The sequence below is a fragment of the Cyclopterus lumpus genome, chromosome 13 (genome assembly GCF_009769545.1).
Source record: "Cyclopterus lumpus isolate fCycLum1 chromosome 13, fCycLum1.pri, whole genome shotgun sequence".
NCBI classification, from domain to species: domain Eukaryota; kingdom Metazoa; phylum Chordata; class Actinopteri; order Perciformes; family Cyclopteridae; genus Cyclopterus; species Cyclopterus lumpus.
This window is the reverse complement of record NC_046978.1, coordinates 2929001-2951585: the sequence shown is the minus strand read 5'-3', so window position 1 is coordinate 2951585 and position 22585 is coordinate 2929001. Positions and strand designations below refer to the sequence as shown.

At 42.2% G+C, this 22585-nt stretch overlaps 3 protein-coding genes across 3 annotated transcripts; 2 read left to right on the top strand and 1 right to left on the bottom strand.

The window, feature by feature from the left end:
- The first annotated feature begins 295 nt into the window (after positions 1-295).
- On the top strand, positions 296-8914 carry rilp (Rab interacting lysosomal protein). Its single transcript, XM_034549203.1, has 8 exons — positions 296-895; positions 2374-2497; positions 4241-4362; positions 5358-5543; positions 6072-6241; positions 6334-6459; positions 6562-6660; positions 7353-8914. Exons 1-8 carry the CDS (start codon positions 557-559, stop codon positions 7477-7479), a joined length of 1293 nt encoding a protein of 430 aa, XP_034405094.1. The 5' UTR covers positions 296-556; the 3' UTR covers positions 7480-8914.
- Positions 8915-9213: 299 nt separating this feature from the next.
- Positions 9214-16267, top strand: scarf1 (scavenger receptor class F, member 1). The gene is made up of 12 exons (XM_034548616.1): positions 9214-9342; positions 9407-9602; positions 9858-9919; positions 10050-10151; positions 10700-11240; positions 11312-11530; positions 12020-12148; positions 12694-12800; positions 12923-13034; positions 13341-13465; positions 14046-14183; positions 14309-16267. The coding sequence occupies exons 2-12, from the start codon at positions 9502-9504 to the stop codon at positions 15421-15423; spliced, it is 2751 nt and encodes a 916-aa protein (XP_034404507.1). The 5' UTR covers positions 9214-9342; positions 9407-9501; the 3' UTR covers positions 15424-16267.
- A 520-nt stretch (positions 16268-16787) lies between these two features.
- vtna (vitronectin a) lies at positions 16788-20933 on the bottom strand. Its single transcript, XM_034548797.1, has 8 exons — positions 20852-20933; positions 19999-20118; positions 19463-19915; positions 19199-19338; positions 18318-18474; positions 18059-18211; positions 17435-17971; positions 16788-16906 (listed from the first exon to the last, which is right to left on the bottom strand). The coding sequence occupies exons 1-8, from the start codon at positions 20907-20909 to the stop codon at positions 16788-16790; spliced, it is 1737 nt and encodes a 578-aa protein (XP_034404688.1). The 5' UTR covers positions 20910-20933.
- Positions 20934-22585: the final 1652 nt, after the last annotated feature.

Here is a 22585-nt window from a genome sequence, read left to right as displayed (position 1 = left end):
GAACCTATTTGACCTCCAGTGGTTTGGTTTCAGTGAACTGCTCAAAGCACACTTTGTCTCTTACAGCTTTTAAGTTTAGTACAATGGAGTAATACTGGCGTTAAGCATTGTACTTATGTGATTGATATTTATTTGACAGTTAAAGGTCAACATTTGTGACCAGCAGAAGAAATCCAATGTTTACGCTCTAGTGCGTGCATCCGTATGCTCGACCTGGCACGCAGGTTTGGTACATGTAGTTGTGTGTGTGTGTGAGCGCGTATACTCTAATTACATTGGTCAGTAAAGTAGGAGGATCCTGCAGCGAGCAGACTGTCCAGACTTGTACTGTGTAGTTCACCGCGGAGTACTCTATGTTCTTATATAATATTTGGTAGGCTGTTATTTTGAGAAAAAAAAATTAAACGTGCAAGAAAAGATGCAAAACAAGTTCAGGCGTGTCGGCAGCGTGGGCTCAACGACGTGTGCACTTTAAACTTTCACATTCATAATCGGCTCGCTGACGAGTCGCTTTCGATAGCAGACACGGAGCATGTTGAAGTGAGCTGGTCCGGACATGGAGGCACCTGAAGCGCACCCGGAGACCAGAACCTCGGAGGGCTGTTTCCACCGGACCTTCTCGGCTCTAACTGTGGACGACGTGTATGAAATAGCCAAACTGATCGGCGCCGACGTGGAGAAACTGATCGACGGCTGTGGCAAAGAGAACGTCGTCGGTCTGGTGCCGAAAATAGTGAAAGTGCTCGAGCTCTTGGAGAACTTCACGTCGAGGAACCACGCGCACAAACTGCGGGAGGAAGAGCTGCTGAAGACGTTTGAGACGCTGCAGCTGCAGCAGCAGAAGAAACGTGCGGGGAGAGAAAGCGACGAGGGCAACGACAAACATGAGATACGGGTGAGCGACGCCTTCCAGCCCGCTGCGTTGTACCGGCGTTACAGCCTCGCGCCGAGACTCTTACCGAGTCGGCTGAACGTTAATTGACAGTTGGGGCGGAGGAGCCGAGAGATTCGGCCGTTACCAACGTTACCCCGCCGACGAGTCACACATGTGTCGCGAGCTAAACCAAAAAGTCTTGCAGACCAGGTTAATGTCCCGTTGTACGGGATGTTAACAATAAACCTAACGACAGTTAAAAAGAAGCTAGCTGGCTAATCGGCTCTTTAAGGGAAGCCATTAAGTCACACATGTAGCTAGCTACTTATGTAAAAGTACAGCAGCCTGAATGCTCCTGGTGCTCTTCGTTGTATTTATCAAAGTTAAAACAGACAACTCGGTTATTTTATATACATTTATTTAAAAACAAATGTGGGCCACTAGCTAGTTTAACATAAGCATGGTATCAGGGGTTAGCAGGACCTCAGTTGCTCCCTTCTGCCCCCCAAGCAGAATCCATATGGTTGCGCAACATGGCCTAATATGTAACCCCTCATTCTGCAAAGTAAAGAAAAATAAAACAAATCATATTGGTCTCAACTATAGCTCACTATTTTCTCTCCAAAAAAAAGAAAGCTACTCTAATGCTTCCAAAGTGCAAATGTTAAGTGCATTTTGGTACATGAATACTCTCCATTCTACAGCTGCTGCATACACATGATGCTACAGGGTTATAAGTGTGTTGTAAGTAATTACAATGCATGCCGTAAACCAGACGAACAGTAACATGCTGCTTTGACATGAGTAACGTGAAGGAAAGCCAGAGGGAAGTTGGTACTGTACTTTCACAGCAGGAGCCTGCCATGTGTACTATGCTGTGTTATGGTTAAATAAACACAAAAGAACTTCATTGTTGTGGAAATGTTTTTTGTGAAGAAAAAGAAAAGGCTTGTTTTAAATACTTTAACCATAACATTAAAGGCTTTACGAAGACTTTGATCTTTGTAGTGAGATTACATTACATGTCATTTAGCTGATTCTTTTATCCAAAGAGACTTACAATCATGTTACATTCATACACTGTAGACACAGCTCCAGGGAACAATTCAGGGTTACGTGTCTTGCTCAAGGACACGACTAGGGCGGGGTTAAAGAACTCCTTTACATGGCATCTCTTCTGGTAGTGCGTATTCATCATCTGCATGTCTAACTCTATAAACTTTAATCTGTAGTATCAGTGCATTGCAAACAAGTAAATGAAGAGCTGTGGTTCTCAGAAGTCAGAATGTTCTACTGAGATGTGTTGGAAACATATCAACAAAACATCTGTATTTACTTAACAGCAAACTGACACACCCGCTTGGACACAACTTATTTAGCTGAAGCCAAATATTGACATGCTCCGGAGATTTTAAAAGCACAAAGGGCAATTACAGCAGGTCTTTTTTGTTGTCTCTGAGGTTATGGTTTTACAATCCGTCTTCCATCCTCTCGAACAGGAGCTGCAGCAGAAGGAGCAGCAGTGGCGACGGAGGTGTGAGGAGCTGGAGGCCCAGGTACAGCAGCTCCAGGAGGAAAGAGAGGAGCTGCAAAGCAGACTGAAGGGCAGCCATGCACAGGAAGGTAGGTCCATATATATATATATATATATATATATATAGGTTTTTGGAAACTGGACATTTGGGTAATTTACTTCTCTCTAAAATACATCATTGCAAAAGCATGCTACATATTGTTTATATACTCAAATGACAGTTTAAATCCCTCCACCAAAATGGAGATGCACATTAACATTTCCTAAAGCCTGAGGGTACCATGAGTATTTCTTTCATCTGTGAGACTTGAGTGGACTATCAAAACTAGAAATGGTGTAGCCTTGGTTATTTTAGGATGGCTCTCTATACCCAGAGTGTGTTACAAAAGATAAAATAAAACAAATAACTGTGGATATCACATCAAACATCTAGCATTCTTTGTACCTCAATGCTTGAGAATTGAATCTGAATGGAGTGCCCTGGTGATCCCTAGAGGACACAGACTCACCCAGGGTTGGCATGAGCTCTTATCTAAACAAAGCAACTTTGAGGCCATTTGGCGATGTAGTTTTGTATGAAACTGTACTTTCCATGAGTATTGCTTCCCAAGCAATGACTTAACATTAGCAGTGGGTTACCAGTCATGTGCACTGAGGCTGAAAGTAGTCAAACTGGTAGTTGCTATGTTTACAGTGCAGTTATTTTGTAGGGTGAACTGGTCACAGGTAGGAGAGGACTTATGTTATTATAATGATTTCTAGATGAATAAGTACTTGTTGGTTCACCTAATTTACATTTGACAGCTACTTAATATGTTTTGTTTTGATAGTTGGCAAAATCTTCTTGCACTGACAGGAAAAACATGATGTCTTAATACTTTCGGGATTTATTTGACGAGGCGATGTGGCAGGTGAACGTGATCATTAATTTTATGTTATGAATGTGACTCTGTCGGGCTCCCATGCTTCACTCTGAATTGAATTGAAGTTCAAATGTGCTGCTGATTATTTCAGTTTCTGCCCAAGATTTTAATATGAAGGGACTGTTGAATATGGTTTAAAAGACGCACCTTAATTTTGCACTCTAAATAATACACTGTCACTTTGTTGCTGAAAAAACGTTGTTACAATTTTCCAATGTTTTGGAGCAGTGAGCACTACAAAGAAATTCTGTTTACCTCTATTATTTTTGAGCTGCATATCTCAAAACCCGGGCACATAAAACCAAAACAATCTGTGGGGCAAGTTACTTGAAGCAAGTGAGAGATACTGATACTGTTTTTTCATATTTTAATTTGGGTTAAATGAACCTCTCAGTCTAAAACATCAAGATTGTGTGCCACACTTTGATTATGATAGTTAGTTAGAATGTATAAATAACCTGTTATGTGTAGATTTATTCTTTTTCATGTTAATTATTGCACATTTTCTTGAAGAAGAAGGCATGATTTGTACTATGCTCTGACCACTATCTACATGGTCATATTCATATTTATTAGTAATATTTTTCTCCATGTAAATTGTAAGAATGTCTTGAATGAAGGTAGTTTCTACTTTTCACATTTCCCAGGAATAGTTTATTACACAATAGATTATACAACTTTACAGATCAGTAAAGTGGCTTTGTTAACCATCAATTAACTATTTAATGCAACAATATAACACTACCTATTTCATATCTTAATTTTTTCATCAATTGATGATCTTTACTCTAAATTTACAACAACAAGTGTAGCCAGCAGTCAGTGTAAAAAAGGTTTCTCAAACAGGATGTACATTTCAGGCCACTGTTATTGACCTGACCCTTTTTGTTTGTGTGTTTGTGTGTGCAGACCGTGCCCAGCGGCAGGAGCGAGAGGTGATGCTGAAGCTGAAGGAGGTGGTGGACAAGCAGAGAGATGAGCTGAGGGCCAAAGTCCAGGAGATAACCACCATTTCCAAAGAGGCAGAGGCGGTGAGGAAAAAACAAACCCAAATGTTTATGGCGACTCTTCTGCGTATCAACACATTGACGGATAGCAGCTCTCAACTAATGTTTCACACATTTTCATAATTTAATTGATCAAACAGCTGATGGCAGCTGGCGGTCACTTGGTTTCTAGCCTGAAGAGGAAAGTTGTCTTAACTGGAGTGCACAACACCTATAACACACAAACACTTTTATAATATTTATGGCTGTGGCTACAAAGGTTGGTTTCCTGAAAGGCTTCATAGAAACAATAATGTTTATTATCTCATTCTTTGTTAAAATTATGTTTTTATAAAATTTGTTCTCACATAATTACACAGTTGTGTAACACATGCAGCATCAAAAGAGAAGCTACATCATGTAACCCACACAAATAAACACGTTAGAAGACAAGGAGTGTGTCAGGGAAAGAGTAAGAGCCCGGAGATCGTCTGCATAGTAACTGGTTGAGGATTAAGCTGCATTTAACACAAGTCTGGGCATAGTTTTCACCCCCACACAGCCACTGGGTGTGTTGTTGTAGTGTTTGCACAAGTCTCTGTGTGTTCAGGCACGTATATCACTTGATTTTAAATAGCAGCCATAACTGTGTTGTTAATACTTAGGTTTTGGCTACCAGTCAGTTGACTCAAATCTGAAAAAAGACAGCTCATGTTCAACTAAACTAGTTTCCCCGTTTGCTGAAAGGAATGCCTAGAATAGTTTTCATCCTTAGAATGAATGCTACACTTGTATGGTTTCCTTCCTTGTCCTTCTTCCTTCTTTCCGTCCCCCAGACCGTTGCTCCAAATTCCACACGTGGAGACATTTTCACCCACTATGATAGATTGTCTTTTTGGTTGGCTTGTTACTTTAGAGTTTAACTATATTTATACCTGGTGGGAAATATGGAAACTATTTGTTTGACGTTTAACCTTTTTAGTAGGTCACGGTTATGATTAAAGTAGTCTGTGTGTGTGTGTGTTTGTGTGTGTGTGCAGCTCCAGGAGCAGTTGGAGCGCTTCATGAAAATGAATGCGGAGCTGCGACACAAGCAGAGCGTGATGCAGGCCCAACTGAAGAGCACCGTGGAGAGGAAGGCCGACATGGAGGCCGACCTGAAAGAGAAAAACCAAGAGATAGAAAACCTCCAAACACAGCTGGACCAAAGCAACAGCAACATTCCTGTATGCATGACTCATAAACCCTTCATTCATGTGTCCTTTATTTCATGTAAAAAATCCCTCAGCTGCAAGTCAAAATGTCATTAATGGTAAAGTTGTAAAAAAGGGTACTACTACTCAAACTACAAAGGTGCTGTATTGTGTGATTGAATGAATACAACCCATAATTGTCTGAACCCCCGTCTCCACACCATTGGCCTGTAAGGCATCGTATACACACCATTTTAACTAAAAAACAAGCAACGATGAATGCAAGCAAACGGCTCAAAGCCGCCTTATAAGTCACTTCATACAATCTTGCCCCAAACCAAAGTAAACTTACCAAACACCAAAGTAAACTCACCAAGCTGTCTGCCTGGGGAGCAGAGTGGCGGCGATGTACTCAGCAGTGTGTGTACTGGTAGTTCCATGAGCACACCAAAACAAAGCAGTGTGCAAACTGTTTTCACCCCACTTTGTGTCTGGGTGTAGAGGAGCGACTGGGGTGTTCGTTTTCACTGGCGGACTAAAGTCTCTGTGTTCTCCCATCAGTCCTGTTCGAGTAAAACAGCTCCCGAGTCCAAGAAAAAGTCGACAGACGACCAGAAGGATCCCGATCGACCGTGCTTCACCAAGAAGGAGGTGCGTGACATCATTTTCGAGCGCAACGAGCTCAAAACCAACCTGTTCCTGGTGCAGGAGGAGCTCAACTACTATCAGAGGTAGGTCTACTCTCTGTGTGTGTGTGTGTGTGTGTGTGTGTATGTGTATATGATTTTGATGTTTAAATGAAAATGATTGTGTGTTTTTGCAGGGAGATCCTGAATGAAGAGAGGTGTCCAGGTTTCCTGTTGGAAGCTGTCCGCTCTGCCATTAAAAAAAGGAGAAAGCTCATTAAGGCAAAGATGCTCGGCTTTGGTGAAAACGACTGCAGCAGCAGGTCTCTCTTAAAAAAACACTCATCACATCTTATCCAGAAATAATGGGCCAGTGTGTAAATATGTTCAAAGGAGAAGGTTTTCATCCCAGTTTGTTTCTTCAGTGACGATGAGGAGAGGGGTTCTCTGTTTGGGCAGACAGAAGTCGATGGCTCTGAGGTTGACGGCACTGACAAACCCGCTGAGTCACGCATTCGAAACCTGTGAGTACAGCTTTGACCTTCACTGTTCCACTGCACCGCTCAGACTGTAAACCACAGTGCTTTCATTGCACGCACAGCTTTACAGTGTTAAATCAAACAAAGTGACCAAAACACACAAGCATATTTACCCCATTGTATTTCAGAAAATCAACAAAATTGAATTTGAATGTTTTCTCAGAAATGGGCAAATATTAAGATAGAGGATGTTAACCCGCTTCAACTATTGAGGAATAAGGACTGTGTCCTCCAGGGTCTAACTTGCAGTGAAGGAAATCGTATTTCCATAGCAACTTTGGGAAAATACTTAAAAATGTGGACCTCCTGACTGAGAATGTGATTAAGTGAAGAATGTACTTGACAATTCCTGTCTGTTCAGGACTGAAAGTACAGCCGGGTCAGGATTTTATATGCTTTTTGGCTTTATTAGACAATATATCAGTCGAATATATCTGTTTAGCATTTTTTTGCATCGTCACTTGGACTACAGATGCGTTACAACCCTCATTAAATGCAAAGAGCAATAACAAGCCAGCAGACATTATCTGTGATTTAAGGCATTGGTTTCATCTCTCTCTCGCTCTGCTGAGGCTGTCACTGTCCTGAGATCTTTTTCAATCCTGGACTATATTTAGCTGTAATCCCTGACAGCAGATCTGACCTCAGACCTGTCTTTACTACTCTTTCGGCTGCAGCTTTGGCTTCCTGACGCGGTCGGGCAGCGGCCAAAGTCACACCCACATGAGCAACTCCGCCTCCAGCTGGGAAATCATCGGAGACTCAGAGACCACTGATGAGACGGGGCTGGGACCGTCCCCCTGAGCCTGGTACTGACCACAGAGGTCACGCTGTGAGACGCCCTTCTTCCCTCAGACAAGACTTCTTCCTCAGCTTGGGACATCAAATGTGGTTCAGGACAAAAAATCACGTGGACATGTGAACGCAGCCCCAATGTGTATCACACAAAAGGACTATGTGGGAAAAGAAAGTGAATGGAAGTGAACAAACTTGGCTGCTTTCATTTCCTCTTTCATTTATTTCATTCTTACTCTTGGTACCCTTAATGTTTCACAGAAGTGATCAAAAAGTACATATAGTATGCTAGTAATACAGCATATACGGTACAGTGTACCATACTAAGGGATACTTTTTAACCACAAAAAAAGATAATTTCATGTATGATAAATACAACAATCTTTTAATGTATTTTTTTATCATGAAGAAAGTGCAAAATGGGTTATTGCGCATATATATATATTTATATAGATCCTCAAACTTCTTTAACAACAACCAAAGACATGTATATGAAACTCTCCCCTCCAGTAATATTGAAACAGTGAGTATGTTAAGTTCACATCTGTTTGTCGGTTTATTTAATTACAATCAAGATTTTACAACTATTATATCAACTGACTTTTACCTCAGTTGGGGGATGTTTAAGCCATTTGTTAACTTGTGTTTGCATGTTAACTTCATGATTTCTTCCAGCAGTGAGTGCATTTTAATCCAGTGAGCCTTAATTTACTGCATGTATTGTTTTAAAATATATTTTCCTAATCTTCCGTCCTTGCACAAAGCCCTTGGCTAGTGTGTGTTGGATGCTGGTGCCATACATGTCCATGTGTATATGTACAGTATGTGTCATTCTGTCTGTACAGTACACGCCTCTAATGACAGGTTACTTTACTCTGTTCCCTCTTAAAGGAACAGTGTGTAGTATTTTGCAGGATCTATTTTGTCAGAAATTGAATTTAGTATTCATAAATATGTTTTATTTAGTGTATAATCACCTAAAAATAAGAATATTTGTGTTTCCCTTACCTTAGAATGAGCTGTTTGTGTGTACATAGCTAGAGCGGGTCCTCTTCACAGAGCCGGCTGCAATGTTTCTACAGTAGCCCAGAATGGACAAACCAAACACCGGCTATAGCCATTCACCACGCTTGGCTTTCCGTTGGTTGTAATCTGCAACTTCACCCATAGTTGCCGCCAAATACTACACTCTGAACCTTTAAATCTGATCATAACACTACTCAGACAAAGACAGACAAGTGGGGAGACAAGATATGACCTTCTAATGTTTTCCTAAAAACTGTGTTCACAATAAATTTTTGTAAGCATGTTTTTGCTGACAAAACAGATTTAAGATGTCAATTGTCACATGAGTGAATTGTTTTGATGAAATATGATTTAAAAAAACAATTAAAAACGTGGATTTTCTGTTTTGTTGAGGTTTGAAGATTCAATAAAATCCCTTAAAAAAGAAATGATCTCTGCATTTTTTCCCCACAATTCAAGAAAAGACTATATCTTAATAATGGCATTGTGCACCAAACAGTACGGCTATTGAAATAAAGCAGGAGCTCAAAGTGATCACGTGGTCAACTTTGTACTGACTTTCAAGACTTATAAGGAGGACGAAGGCGTTCATCATGTCCTGGAAGACTCAACAATAGATTCTGGGGAAAAGGTGACCATCAGGGGCGTGTGTTTGTGCGAGCCCCTGTAGTGTGTGCGGCGAGTTTTGCGTGTTAGTGTTCGACCATCTTTAAAAAGCTCTGTGTCTGGCTGAATAGAAGGAAGTGGCTCTGACTTCCCCAGGAAATGGGAAGAGGAAACCCGGGGGCTTCGACCTCTTTGGCTGCAGTGGAGCCACAAGAAGACTCACTGGAGAGAAAGAAGAAGGTAAGGGTGGAAGGTAGACAGGAAGAGAGATACTACCTCTCATTGTGTTCCCTCTGACTGAAAGGATAACCAGTTGGGAGGAGAGAACAAAGTCGGGAACAGACTGGACACAAACGTGAAAGATATTTGGTTGCTGGGTTTTGGTTTTGGACTGTGGACATGAAGTTTCTCCTCAGAGCTCTCAGTGCTCTGCTCTGCTGCTCGCTGTCCTCCTCCCAAACACTGGATCCTACTGGGAGGAACGTCTGCCACAATATCAGGTATAACTTTACCGCCACTCACACCTTTTTACGGTTTGGATTTTCAAAGATCCCAATATTAGTACTCTTCTTGTGACTAACTAGTTCCTTTGAGCAGAGGTTTTTCTCAAAGAGCTCTATGGAGTTTAGGACTGAGCTGGACAGCTCCTCAGTCTGAATACAGGCCACATCTGGATATCTTCTTCTCCTTTTAATTGGTTTCTCAGGCTAGTTTGAGATTTGTCACACTAATTTGATTATTTTCTGTGTATTTAGGCTCCCTTCAACCTTGGTCTGTTGCACTGGGTGGCGTCAAGAGGGAAAAGAGTGCACCATACGTGAGTTTAACTACTCTAATGGACAGAAGCAAGAATTATGCTTTAATGCCTCAGTATTTGCTTTGTTTTCTTGGTGTTTCACTCGATGGTGTGTGTGTGTGTGTGTGTGTGTGTGTGTGTGTGTGTGTAGCCGTGTGTGAGGGAGAGCAGGCCTGCCTGAAGGATGAGATCTGTGTGTATCCTGGAGTGTGTCGCTGCCCACCTGGTTACTACGGAGCTCACTGTAAAACACGTGAGTTACACAACAAGAGCTTCTTAGCATCAATACATTGACATGTCAGTTTGATTTAGTTAGTGCATTGTGGAACAATGACCATTAAGAGTCACTTAAAATTATACTAATAATGCATTTATTGTGAAATTACATTATAAACTAGTACATATTTAAGTTTGGAGGGGTTTAGTCGAACCTTTAACAACTCATAAATATCTGAATTGGGACACTGCGTTTTTTGTGAGGGGTCACAAGACAAAAAGGTTAGGAGCCTATGGTTTAATCTTTATCATATGTTTATGTGAAAACTCCTAATTTGAAAAGAAACTAGTTATTATAGCTGTCAAATGTAGTGGAGGAAAAAAAACACAACAACATTTCTGTCTAAATTGAAATGGAGTAGAAGTAGTATCATAAAATGGAAAAATTCACTTTAAACCCAAGTACCTCTAAATGGTACTGAAGTACAGTGCTTGAGTAAATGTTCTTAAAGTTACATTCCACCACTATAAATTAGTTGTTTTGCTCAGTATCTGTGTTAATTTGCATTGTTTGTTGGTCACCAGGCTGTCCTCTTGAGTTCTGGGCTCCAGACTGTCGCCAGGTGTGTCCGTGTTACCCACACGGCCAGTGTCACCCCGTCACTGGTGAATGCACTTGCAACCCCAACCGCTGGGGTCCACTGTGTCAGTACGCCTGCAAGTGCGCCCGGCACGGCCACTGCCACCCCGTCCACGGAAACTGCAGCTGCAACGAGGGCTGGTGGACGCCAACCTGCTCCAAGCCGTGCCAGTGCGTCAGCGGGGGCTCTGCGGGCCCCGGCTGCGACCAGCTAACGGGCCGGTGTCAGTGTCACAGGGGTCACTGGGGGCTCAAATGTCCTGCCACTTGCAACTGCTACCTGTCGCCATGTTACCAACGTACCGGTGTGTGTGAGTGCGAGACAAGCTGGTGGGGACCCAGCTGTGACCGGCGATGTAACTGTGACCTCACACACAGCAGCTGTGACCCGGCCAAGGGGCAGTGCCTGTGCCACCCGGGGTACCAGGGTATCTTCTGCAACCAGCCCTGTGAGGCTGGGAAGTACGGGAGTGGATGTCAAATGAGGTGGGTGTCCGTAGATACATTTGTTTGTTTAAATACCTGTGACTCTCTCTGTTTTTGTCTCTTGTCCTCAGCTGTGGTTTCTGTAAAGACAAGCAGCTCTGCTCTGACACCGATGGCTCCTGTGATGCCTGTGAATCCGGCTGGAATGGCACACAATGCGACCGCCCGTGCCCGTCTGGTTCTTATGGAGACGGCTGCCAGGAGAAGTGTCCACGCTGCAGGAATAATGAGCCCTGTGACCCCAAAACTGGGAAATGCTGGAGGTGTGACCCTGGATGGACTGGACCCAGGTGTGCATGCATGTTTTAGGCGTACATGAGCACTTTTGATCTTGTTGTACTTAAGTCACGGTGAAGGTTACCGGATCAGTTGTGGATTTATCAAAATATGCGGTGGAAAAAATAGCTTGTAACTTAAAGTAAATTGCAGTTTATAGTTAATGTGCTAATACATGCAAACCCAAGGGTGTGGTATAAATCCTTTGGTGATGGTTAAAGTTAAGTATGCGTGAAGCTGATCTTGTCTCTGCTTGCGTCTTCCCGTTTCTAAAGTCGCCAGCGTTACAGTGTGTATGGACTGTAAAATGAGTCTGATGAAAATGGAAAGAAAAGTATTATTCTGCCTGCAATGCCCATTAGGGCGTATATGTGTGAAGCGATATCCACAAAAACAGAGTAAATCAGTTTAAATTGTGACACATGTTGTGGTGTTAAAGTATAGGATTAGAAATCAATGTGCAATGCTTATTTGTGTACTTGGTCATGGCTCCCTGTCCCCAGGTGTGAGGAGGCCTGCTCGAACAGGACGTTTGGAGATGCTTGCAGCTCCCTGTGTAGCCCTTGTTTCCATGGTGACTGCAATCATGTGACAGGAAGATGTGTCTGTCAGCCGGGCTTTCAGGGAGAGAGGTGAGTGGGAAGTGCACTGTCAGCAGATTGAAAAGGGCCTTTATTTTTAAGGCTGGAGCATATATTATACATTTGTGTGCAAATATTTAAACTGAGAGAAATGCTTTCCAGTGATACTCCATTTGAGGTTTTAACAAAGCTTGAGCTAAAATGACTAGGCCAACTCAAAAACAAACATCCCCTAAATCTATGCTGCTAATTGATACATACACTATACTTTGTTTTAAAAGGTTTTGCATGCGTTAACCCATAAACCACTAAACTGAAACGTACATTACCATTGCAGCACTTCTGTGTGTTTTCATGAGATCAAACCCATAAAACAAATTGGTTTTGTATCTTAAACCCAATGAAGGAGACTTTTCACAGCAAGACATAATTAAAGTAAATGCAGATTGGTCAGTAGTGTCACCTTGTATGAAATGTTAGGTTAGCAGGTTAAAATATGCAAAACACTGTGGTCCCCCGCAGTATTTTCACTGTCCCCTAAAATAGATTATATCTTTTGCTGTGGTGATGTAATTGCATGACTGTTTTTTCCCCAGTTGTAACAGCAGCTGCCCCGCCTTGCAGTTTGGCCTCAACTGTTCCTCAGCCTGTGACTGTAGTGAAGGGGACAGCTGCGACCCAGTCACTGGTGTCTGTCCCAACAGTATGTCCATCCATCCAATAGCATCTGCATATGCTGGTGTATGAACTAGTGTGTGACCCTGAAGGGCATCAGATGTTTCTTGATGTGTTTGGTGTGTGTGTGTGTGTGTGTGCCTATATCAGGTGGCAGAGCTGCTGTACTAGCAGGTGTGCTTGTTCCTCTGCTCCTGTTGCTCCTTGCTGTGCTCTGCTGCTGTTTGTGTTGTGGAGGAGGTCCTGTTGATGGCAAAGACAGGTCTGTCTCTCACTTTCATCTCATTTTGTAGAATGGCAAACCTTACCCTTTTCTATGTCACTTGGAATTTTGAGCCACGACTAGCAGTAAGCTTTTCCCGAAAAGAACAGAGACTTATTCATGTAACGACACTCAGAATCTGGAAGTATTAACTTAATAATTCTTCCATAACATGGCATTTGTGATATTATCATGACATTTTAAATGGTGGCAAGACATTCAGTACCAAGGATTGAAATGACAAATTCAACTGAGGCACTGTGCAAAAGTGTGAAATTCGTACAATATGAACCTTCTGTCTTCCAGTGCGACTGTGGCTGATGGAGGCTGGTCAGTGCGGATGAAATATCACGTTTACAGCGTCCTGGCTAACATCGGTGCTGCCATCCCCTGTATTTCTGATTGGTCCTCTGGCCTCCCTCGTGTCACTGGTCAGTCCTGCAGCACAGTATTTGTAGTAGAATGCTGCTTAATGTAATGTCACATGTAATTCATGGATTGTGTACAAACTCTTCAACAACAAAAGTTGCACATATATGCAAGGACAACATTCAAGATGGATTATTTTAGGATTCAACATGAATAACCTTTTCTCCCAAAAAGCTTGGTTATTTTTCAGTAGTGTGGTGCCTTACTAAGACATATTTTAGTACTATTAAACCGTTACTTTCTGGAGGAATTGAAGTAATATTTAGGTAACTTGCTAAAGTGTAGGGCACCGGTAGGTAACCTCTTTTTTAGGGGAACAGTCCTTAGTTGACCATCATCATCGTTTAAATAGCTTCCTGGGAAAGAAATGAAATAGATTCTTTTATCTTGAAATGTATCCTCCATCTTTGTTCAGATTGGTGAAATATTTGAAAGATAAAACTTCAGAAAACGTTTTAATAGAGAATGAGCCGTATCAAATTGACTAACATTATCTATGTTATTTAATATATTGCTCATGTCACACACACACACACACACACACACACACACACACACACACACACACACACACACACACAGTGTCTCACCATGACCCAGAGCTGACGTTCAACCACAGTTTCATTGAGCCTCCTTCCTGTGGCTGGGTGACTGAGGGGTCATCCTTCGACAGTGATGAGGAGGAGGAAGAGGCGCTCTACTGTATCCCGCCAAGAGAAGGTAGGATTAGGGATGAACCAGACTTACATTGCTATCATTTTGGTGGTGACAGAACTGCCACTGCAAACTTCTCCGTCCATCTCTTCTTATATCTCTGGACTTTTCTGTTTCTTTCTCTTTGGCAGACATCCCGGCGGTGGCGGGTGGCGAATTCCACGAGATGAGCTCGAAGTGTAACATGTTCTTAGACCCATGCGGCTTCAGCAGTGAGGACATCACCTCGCCCTTCAACATCCCTCGCACCTCCAGCATCGCCAAGTCCAAGCGGCCGTCTGTCTCTTTTGCAGAGGGCACCCGTTTCAGCCCCAAAGAGAGGCGTGGCTCGGTTCAGGACCCCGGCGCTCTCCCTGGACACCCACGCAACAAACCCAAGTCACCTTGGGGGGTTTTGATGCTGTCTGCCCTCCAAAGTCAGGAGAGTGCAGCTAGAACTGGGGAGGAAGATGGAGCTGAGAGCGAGGAGGGGGAAGATGAAGTCGATGTGCAGGTGACAGGCAATCAGGATTCCAGCTGTGAGCCGGGGGACCAGGAAGTAGACAGAACCCCTTCCAGGGCCACCCTGCATGTCCCTGGGGCATCAGGACGAAGGCGAGCTATGTCCAACACAGCTGCTCATAAAGGTACGCAGCTGCCGACATCTGATGCTCAGATGGGGGTCTTAAATAAGGTCACCACAGTGTATGTGACGGTGGGTAAGGCAGGTAGGCCCGTTTCAAAGACGGAGACGAGCTCTGAAGGGCCAGTTCAAGCCATGCTGCGGCGAATCGGAAGCCTCCAGAGACAGAGGGAGCAGGAGTCTGGCAAGGCCAAGCCTAAAGGAGCTGAAGGGATTACCAAACCACCAAGGAGGAAGCTCGGAGCTCGGGCGAGTGTGTGGGAGGAGGGAGGCCCACCTGGAGGGGAGGTGGGCATATGTAAGCCAATCAGGAGAAAGCATGCTGCTCTCAACTCCGCTGACACAGCTGGTGCTAATGACACTCCATTATCAGAGAGCGGCACTCCAAAAAGGCCTTTGTCATTTGTTTTGAAGAGCGTGCCAGAGGTGGTTTCATCTGTCCCAGGGTCAGATCTGAGGAATGAGAGTGGTGACCCTAGTGCAGGAAAAACTGAGGGCACCTACCTGACTGTGGGACCAGCAGGAGACACTGTGAGTCTCACTGAGGTCATCACCAATAAAGGTGCAGTGGTCGGTGTGGATGATGAACCCTGCTATGAAAATGTCATGATTACACACTCATAACTTCTCAGAAACAGCACGTCAGCAGGTCTGAGTCAAACGCAACTGCATATTTATTACTCTGCAGTTATAAAGTTACAGGCACAAAGAAAACTAGGGGTTTATTATGGAGTTATTTGTTACACAGCTTGCATATTGATGCACATTTATTCATTATTTGTGATTAAAAAAACCTTCACCTTTAGGTTAAATTCTACAGGACAAAAATTAAACACATGACATTTATATTTAAGATCGAAATATAAATAAAACCAAAGCAACAGAATATCAGGTGTGGTAATTTGGTAACTTCTCCTAACATTGCCACTGGTTGCAATCAGTGTCTCTAATTTGATATGAACACGATTATTAAGGACAATTGTGTGATAAGTGTTTTTTATTTCTCCATGTTGTATTAACTGTATACAAACAAGTACTGTGATATCTGGGCGAGTGTCTGCTTCTCGACTCAGATAACAGATAAAAAGACATTACGACATCTGAGTTGTGTCTTAACGCATCATGAACTAAGTTCTTTGATTGCTGTTTTTATTTATCATGGATGCAAATACAAGTAAGACAGACTGTAACAGGTTGTGAATATGCAATAAAGAGTGACTCACTCAGTAACACAGTACATTGTTTAAACATCTATATATTTATAGTAGTATTATATTTTGCTCTCTGCTACTTAAACTGGAATCGTAAAGAATGTTTCCAGGTTTACAAGCTACAGTCAAAGTCCTGTCTGTCACTGCTCTCTGACCTCTGCAGTCACACGATGCTGCTGTTGAGTAACACCCTCGCAATTGTAATGTACGGATTTTCTTTTTTTCATTACTCAAGATCTGTACAACCACGTGCCAAATGTTTCTGACCCTTTGATGGATGCATTATTATAATCCCTGTGTTATATTTTATGTTTTCCTGTATATATGCTTATGATTATTAAGGAGAAAATAAACATTTTGAAGTTGTTATATATACCGTTTTATATATATATATATATATATATATATATATATATATATATATATATATATATATAGATAGATAAAACGGTGGCCTTTAAATAAAATGTAAATAAGTATCTTCTAGGCTTACTCATATTATCATTATAGTTGTGTTTAATTTAGTAGAAGAGGAGTATTATCGACCAGTTGAACTTTGGCCACGTTGAGGCCAACTGTTGTGTGGAGAGCAGCTGTGTGTGGACTTTGATTGATGAATATTTGCCAAAGTTGACAAGCAGTTATTCATGGGTTACACTGAGCAAGTGTGTTAGATTTTCAACAGCCAGCGCAGCCTGTTTGGGGTAAAATTAAGGATCATTTGGATATCAACTTCAAGTCCAAATGATCATATAAAAATACCCAAGATATTTAAAACTACTTTTCAGCCCCAGAGGCGTCTGAACATCCAAACCAGTACTTGGCGATGGATCTGGGATATGGAGGCGTGGCGAGGTCAACGCTCTTGGTCCTGAGGTCCACTCTGTAGTATGTATCTGGAAAACACAGAAACAACATTAATTTCATATATCTGGAGCAGCTCATGGTCACATTGTGTGAAGAAAATCTTTCTCTCAGTCAGTAAAAAACATAACAATAGTTTAGACTTGTCATCAGTGTCAGCAGGCATCAAAACACAGATATCACTTAAACAGGCATAAATACACAAGAACTGCGGTGATGTTAGGCATCTGTTTCTTTGTCATGTGGACTAGTACACATCATGTGAAACTAGTTATAATTAGCCGTCTGTGGCTAGACAGAGCTGGGGAAAATGAGTTAAAATGAGTTCCTGTCTGCCCTCCCAGCTGCTCTCAACATCTGTAACTCATTTCACAAAGGTCTTCTTTCATCAGTCTGTCTGAAGAAAGCTGAAACATGTTCCTGGGGTTACTGAGACCACCTCACCCTTGAACTTAGATAAAGCAATGGATATTATGGGAGCATTTATTTTGTTAAATTGTTTTGTATGACTATTATCAACCTAAATGGCACTGCTGATGAATCTGTCCCTGCTGTATTACCTCCTTTAAAGAAGTAGACACTCTGTATGGGCAGAATCCCCTGGATGGACTCCCAATATGTCCTGTCGTCTCTGGAGTCATAGTTGCCTCTGTTGTTCTGACGGTAACCATCTCTTCGTCTGTGCTGGTCCCAGTCTTGATTCCACTGTCTGTCCCAGTCTCGTCCGAGCCTCTCTTGCATCTCCATCCTCCTCTCTGCCAACCTCAGACCCATTTCCATTCCCCTTTCTGCAAATTCCTGGCCCATGTTCATCCCCCGCTCAGCCATGGACCCCCAGCCGGGTGAGCGGCTTTGCCTCCTTCGACCCCACTGCTGTCCATACTGCTGGTCCCACTGCTGTCCATACTGCTGGTACTGCTGGTTCCACTGCTGGCCTCGCTGTTGACCCCCCTGCTGGTCAGGCCGTGCATCATTGCGGCGTCGTGTGGACCTCAAGGGAGGCACGTACATTCTGCCGGCCATGACGGCATCCACTGGAGACTTGAGGCCCTTCCAGTCCCTGTCAATGAAGTGGTGTTTGTTGTGATGCTGAGGCACTGAAGAAGGTTAGAAAAACATGAAGCTGTACAACACCTGCCAGCACCTTCAAAAAGATACAAATAATCTATAATGCCACAACTCACAGCCAGAGAAGAGCTCAACGATACTACGTTCATAGTTGTTGTAGTACAGTTCAGTGTAGCGCCTGAACAACGTGGATGGAGAACTCTCCGACATGGTGATGCACTCCTCATGGGACGGCTGGTGCAAAAACTCGTACATGTGATACTGATCCCCTGTAGGAAGCAACAAGAAGTAACTTTATGTTTGGTATAGGATAAGTATTTTCATCAAAATATTCTATACAAATGTCTGTATATGTTGCGTAATGTCTAGCTGTACCTTTGAAAAAATAGACCTTCTCTTTTCCATTGTGCCCAGGAGCAGGAAGAGCAAACGCTGCATCCACATGATCGGGAATGTTGTCAAAGCCCACGCCGATATCTCGAGGATAGTCATCATCCAGAACGCCGTTTTCAAACCTCCAGTACTTGTCTCCCTGTTGAAGATTTTTTCAACAATACATTATATATATATATATATATATATATATATATATATATATATATATATATATATATATATATATATTAGTGCTGGGCAAAGGTGAAAAAAATTAATCGATTAATCGCATGATTTAACAGCGATTGCATTATGCGCAAAATTCAAGAATGAATTAAAAACTAGTGTATTACACACTTTTATTTTAAAGTAATGTTATCAGAAGTTAGCATACAGAATATGAATCTGTTTAAAAACAAATTCTGAACAGGTCTAGCAAAAAAAAAAAAAACACAGCTGGAATTTACTGTGCAGGGGACTTTTAGTCTGTAAAGCCTCTGAAACAATAAAGCAGTTTCACTAACCCTGCCGCCATCTTTGTAGTCCGCTCTGTTTCATACAAATCAACGGTGCGTCTTGAGGCTCATACTGCTCTCTACTGCTTGCGTGCGTGCCAGAGCACGGCGGGACTGTGCCAGGTTTTTAATTCATTCTTGAATTCTGCGCATAATGCGATTAATCACAGAAAAATCATGCGATTAATCGATTCATTTTGTTCATCTTTCCCCAGCACTAATACATATATATATATATATATATATATATATATATATATGTATATATATATACATATATATATATGTATATGTATATATAGTATGTTATTACAACAGGGGTGTGATATGCATGATTTATCAAAACCAGACATTTTTTGTTCCCACCTTGAAGATATAAGTCTTCCCTTGACAGTTGACGCGGGTGAAGGCAGCATCAATTGGCCCGCTGATGCCCCACACGTCTTTTATGAGCTTTGGATAACCAGGAAGCACTGACTTCTGGTCCAGTTCAAAAAAGTACTCCCCTATAGAAAAAAAGCACAGAGGTTCATAGGCATGTTCCACCACAACACAAAGATCGTATACTTCAAGTGTTGCTCTTTGATCAAATGTCAGATTACTACATTTGAACATGAGGTGATCACTCACCTCTGAAGGCAAATATGGAGCCATTTTTTTGTTGCATGAAGGAGTGAAAAGGCCTCCCACTGCAGACCACAGCGTCTGGGTCCGGGGCTTCAGTGGTGGCAGCTGTTGTGATGGGAACAGTGGTCGTCTCAGCTGCTGCATCAGTCGCAGAAGGTTTAGTTGTGCTGGGAATCATCTGTGTAGGTGGGACTGTCTGTGAAATTGGGGTCTTCTGTGTAACAGGGGTTTTCTGAAGTATGGTTTCCATCAGTCGAGGAGGTTTGGTCATTTCTGGTGCTGTTTCTGGATGGGGCGGTGGTCTGCGACCAAATTCTAAAATGGGCTGCAGTGTTGGCTTCAGTTGATCATTGACAACAAAAGCCTTGCCGTGTGCTGAACGTCTAGGCGGTGGACTGGTACCTTCAAACAGCTCACCATCATCATCCTCTGCAAACACAAACGTGTCTCCGCGAGCTGAGAGAGAAAAGTGATGTCAGTGACCATCTTTCAGTGCACCATTTTGATTTTGAGTTATTATGAGCTGAGAGGTTTCTTACTCGTCATGCCACAGGTGACCTCAAAGTCAGAGCAGCAGCTCCGGTAATACTTGCACATGGAGTCACACTGGCACTTCTTCTGAGAGTTAAAGCCATTCTCACAGCGTCCCATACAGGACTCTGAGGAGGAAAGAGAGAAAGAGAGCTTGATTAGCTCTAGTGTTTTATTTGTGTATTCTTTGCTCCTCTAAACCATATGAATGTACTCCTTTGATAATAAATAAAGTTATATTTAGGCTTTGATATCATGTCCATGGCAAAGACTCATGGGATATGTTGTTCTTTATCACGAATACTATTGTTTTCATTATAACCGTCTTTGTATGTTAAATGCCTGCTTATTGTACCCTGTTTGTATTCACAATTGTAATTAGTGCTGAAACAAACACTTAATTGATTAAAAGATTATTCTATTTTTTTAAGTCATTAATTTAAAAAAGGCAATAAATGTGATAGTTGCTATTTTTTTCACAGTGTTATAGTTTTAAGTTTGAATAAATGTAGATTTTTTGGACTGCTGGACACAACAAGTCTTTTGAAGACATCCCTATTTTTCACTATTTGCTACCATTTTATAAACTTCAATTTTAAATTAATTTTAAAATTGTTGAAATAATCAGATTAACTTATTATTAATATAATTGTTAGTAGCAGTCCTAACGGAAACAATTGTATACTTGTGTAGATAGGATAGTTTTTTTATTAAATGTTAAGAACATTTGACACACAGATTAGCAAACCTTACTGAACATTGATAATACTGAAGGATGAACAACAACCAGAAACACTCTTCTAATTGCTCACTACAAATACTTCTCTGAACTTTAAAAGAGATTCTTAATGTTGTACTTACCGTCTGCAGCAACGGTTTGAGCCAGCAGAGCCAGCAGCAGGATGGCCCACAGCCTCATGTTGCCTCTGTGGTGTGAGAGGACAGAATGAAAAAGTAATGACGGGCTGTGTGCTCACAATCATTGGAAACACGAGTCAGTCCCCCCGCTTTCTTGTTTACTTTAACCTTATTTGCAAAACTCTTTCTACTCGAGCAAATAAACAGAGACACACAGGGAGAAAGAGGTAAATAGAAAACAAATGTTTAAGCCTGTTGACCTCTGACACAGTTGATTGTTTACTGCAATCTACGGGTCATTTATCACAGAGAAGTTTTATTTTTATTTTTATTTTTCTCTCTGCAATTTGAGTAATGCAACGTGAACTGTAGCGATTGATCGATTAGTCGTCAACTACTAAATTAATCAGCACCTATGTTGTGGTTTCTTTATTCTTTTGTGTCAATAAACTGAATATCTTTAGGATTTTGTCAAAACAAGATATTTGAAGAAGTCATCTTGGGTGTTGGGAAACAATGATCAACATTTTCCAGTTTATGATATTTTATGGACCAACAACCAGTCGCTTAATCGAGAAAACAATCGACAATGAAAATAATCGTTAGTCGCAGCACATATGCAACAACCGTATGCTGTCTTATCTATTTGGTCTACTCGCTTTCAGGACCAGGACTGTGCATGTATGTGTGTGTGCATGTGTGTGTGTAAAGTCTAAGCAGTTGTATTTATCATAAGGGCATTTTCCCCCAGAACACACTGTGATGACTTTGTGGACAGATCACAAAAAATCCCAATCACAAATAATCTGTCAAAGCTGCAATATTCATCATTTTTATCCATTATTGCATGAGTTTTTACAAGTAGAATGATACATCAAATCAAATCTGGATCCACTGACATCTTCACAATGCCCTCTATTCTCCTTTAACAAATACCAATACTGTATCTCATGAGCATTTTCTCTCCTGACTCCAAAAGCCATTTATTTAATTCCACTTAATAAAACAATTACAAAGGCGAACGTTTCATTAGACACAATGACACTATTGTTCTCCTCTTCGTCCAGCAGAGGGCCTGCAGTGTTTACAGACATCCCTGGGCTTGTTGAGCACGCTCTGACCGGCTGTGATGCAGGGAGGACGGGGGGCGGGGCTTCAGCACCAGGAGCATCCCGAGCCGGTGCAGACCAGTGACCATACAGACAGCCTGCGGATGCTGACCGAAGGATGCGATAGGGCTGCTATCGGAGAGCGGTATATTATTGTGTATTTCTGCAGGGAGACGAGCCGCTAGAGTGCGTCACATAAGCGGGGAGCGAAACTGTATATTTATCTAAAAGAAACAGGCTTCCCTTTTGTTTAAGAGACAACAATAGCCCTTTTCTTCTCCGTAAAACAAGGAGGATCTGCTCGACACTCTTTCAGTCCCAAGTCCCGTGTGCTGAGATTTGGCCTCTTTAAGGACACTTCTGCCAACAGACTGTGTGAATGCATGAAGTCATCTATTGGTCGGTGGGAGAGAAGAGACAAAGCAGCAGCGGGTGCCCAAGGTCTGCCCGTGAGTCTGTATGGGGGACGTTGAGAGAGAGAAGCTGTCACTTTTGATTCACAGCTGTGGTTCATAACTTCGGCCTTATTGCTTGACGCGTCTGCGAGGCAGCAGGCTGGAGATCACTGAGGAGGGTTTTCAGAGGCCTTTGTAAACAATCACATTTCAGTGACGTGTTCTGCTGGTAG

Coding starts and splice junctions, on each gene's coding strand:
- rilp (XM_034549203.1), top strand. CDS start 557: ATGGAGGCACCTGAAGCGCACCCGGAGACCAGAACCTCGGAGGGCTGT. Junction 5,544..6,071: donor AAAGCAACAGCAACATTCCT/GTATGCATGACT, acceptor TTCTCCCATCAG/TCCTGTTCGAGTAAAACAGC. Junction 6,242..6,333: donor GAGCTCAACTACTATCAGAG/GTAGGTCTACTC, acceptor GTGTTTTTGCAG/GGAGATCCTGAATGAAGAGA.
- scarf1 (XM_034548616.1), top strand. CDS start 9,502: ATGAAGTTTCTCCTCAGAGCTCTCAGTGCTCTGCTCTGCTGCTCGCTG. Junction 11,241..11,311: donor GGGAGTGGATGTCAAATGAG/GTGGGTGTCCGT, acceptor TCTTGTCCTCAG/CTGTGGTTTCTGTAAAGACA. Junction 12,801..12,922: donor CACTGGTGTCTGTCCCAACA/GTATGTCCATCC, acceptor TGCCTATATCAG/GTGGCAGAGCTGCTGTACTA.
- vtna (XM_034548797.1), bottom strand. CDS start 20,909: ATGAGGCTGTGGGCCATCCTGCTGCTGGCTCTGCTGGCTCAAACCGTT. Junction 20,119..20,851: donor TCAAACCGTTGCTGCAGACG/GTAAGTACAACA, acceptor TTTCCTCCTCAG/AGTCCTGTATGGGACGCTGT. Junction 17,972..18,058: donor CGTTGAGCTCTTCTCTGGCT/GTGAGTTGTGGC, acceptor AACCTTCTTCAG/TGCCTCAGCATCACAACAAA.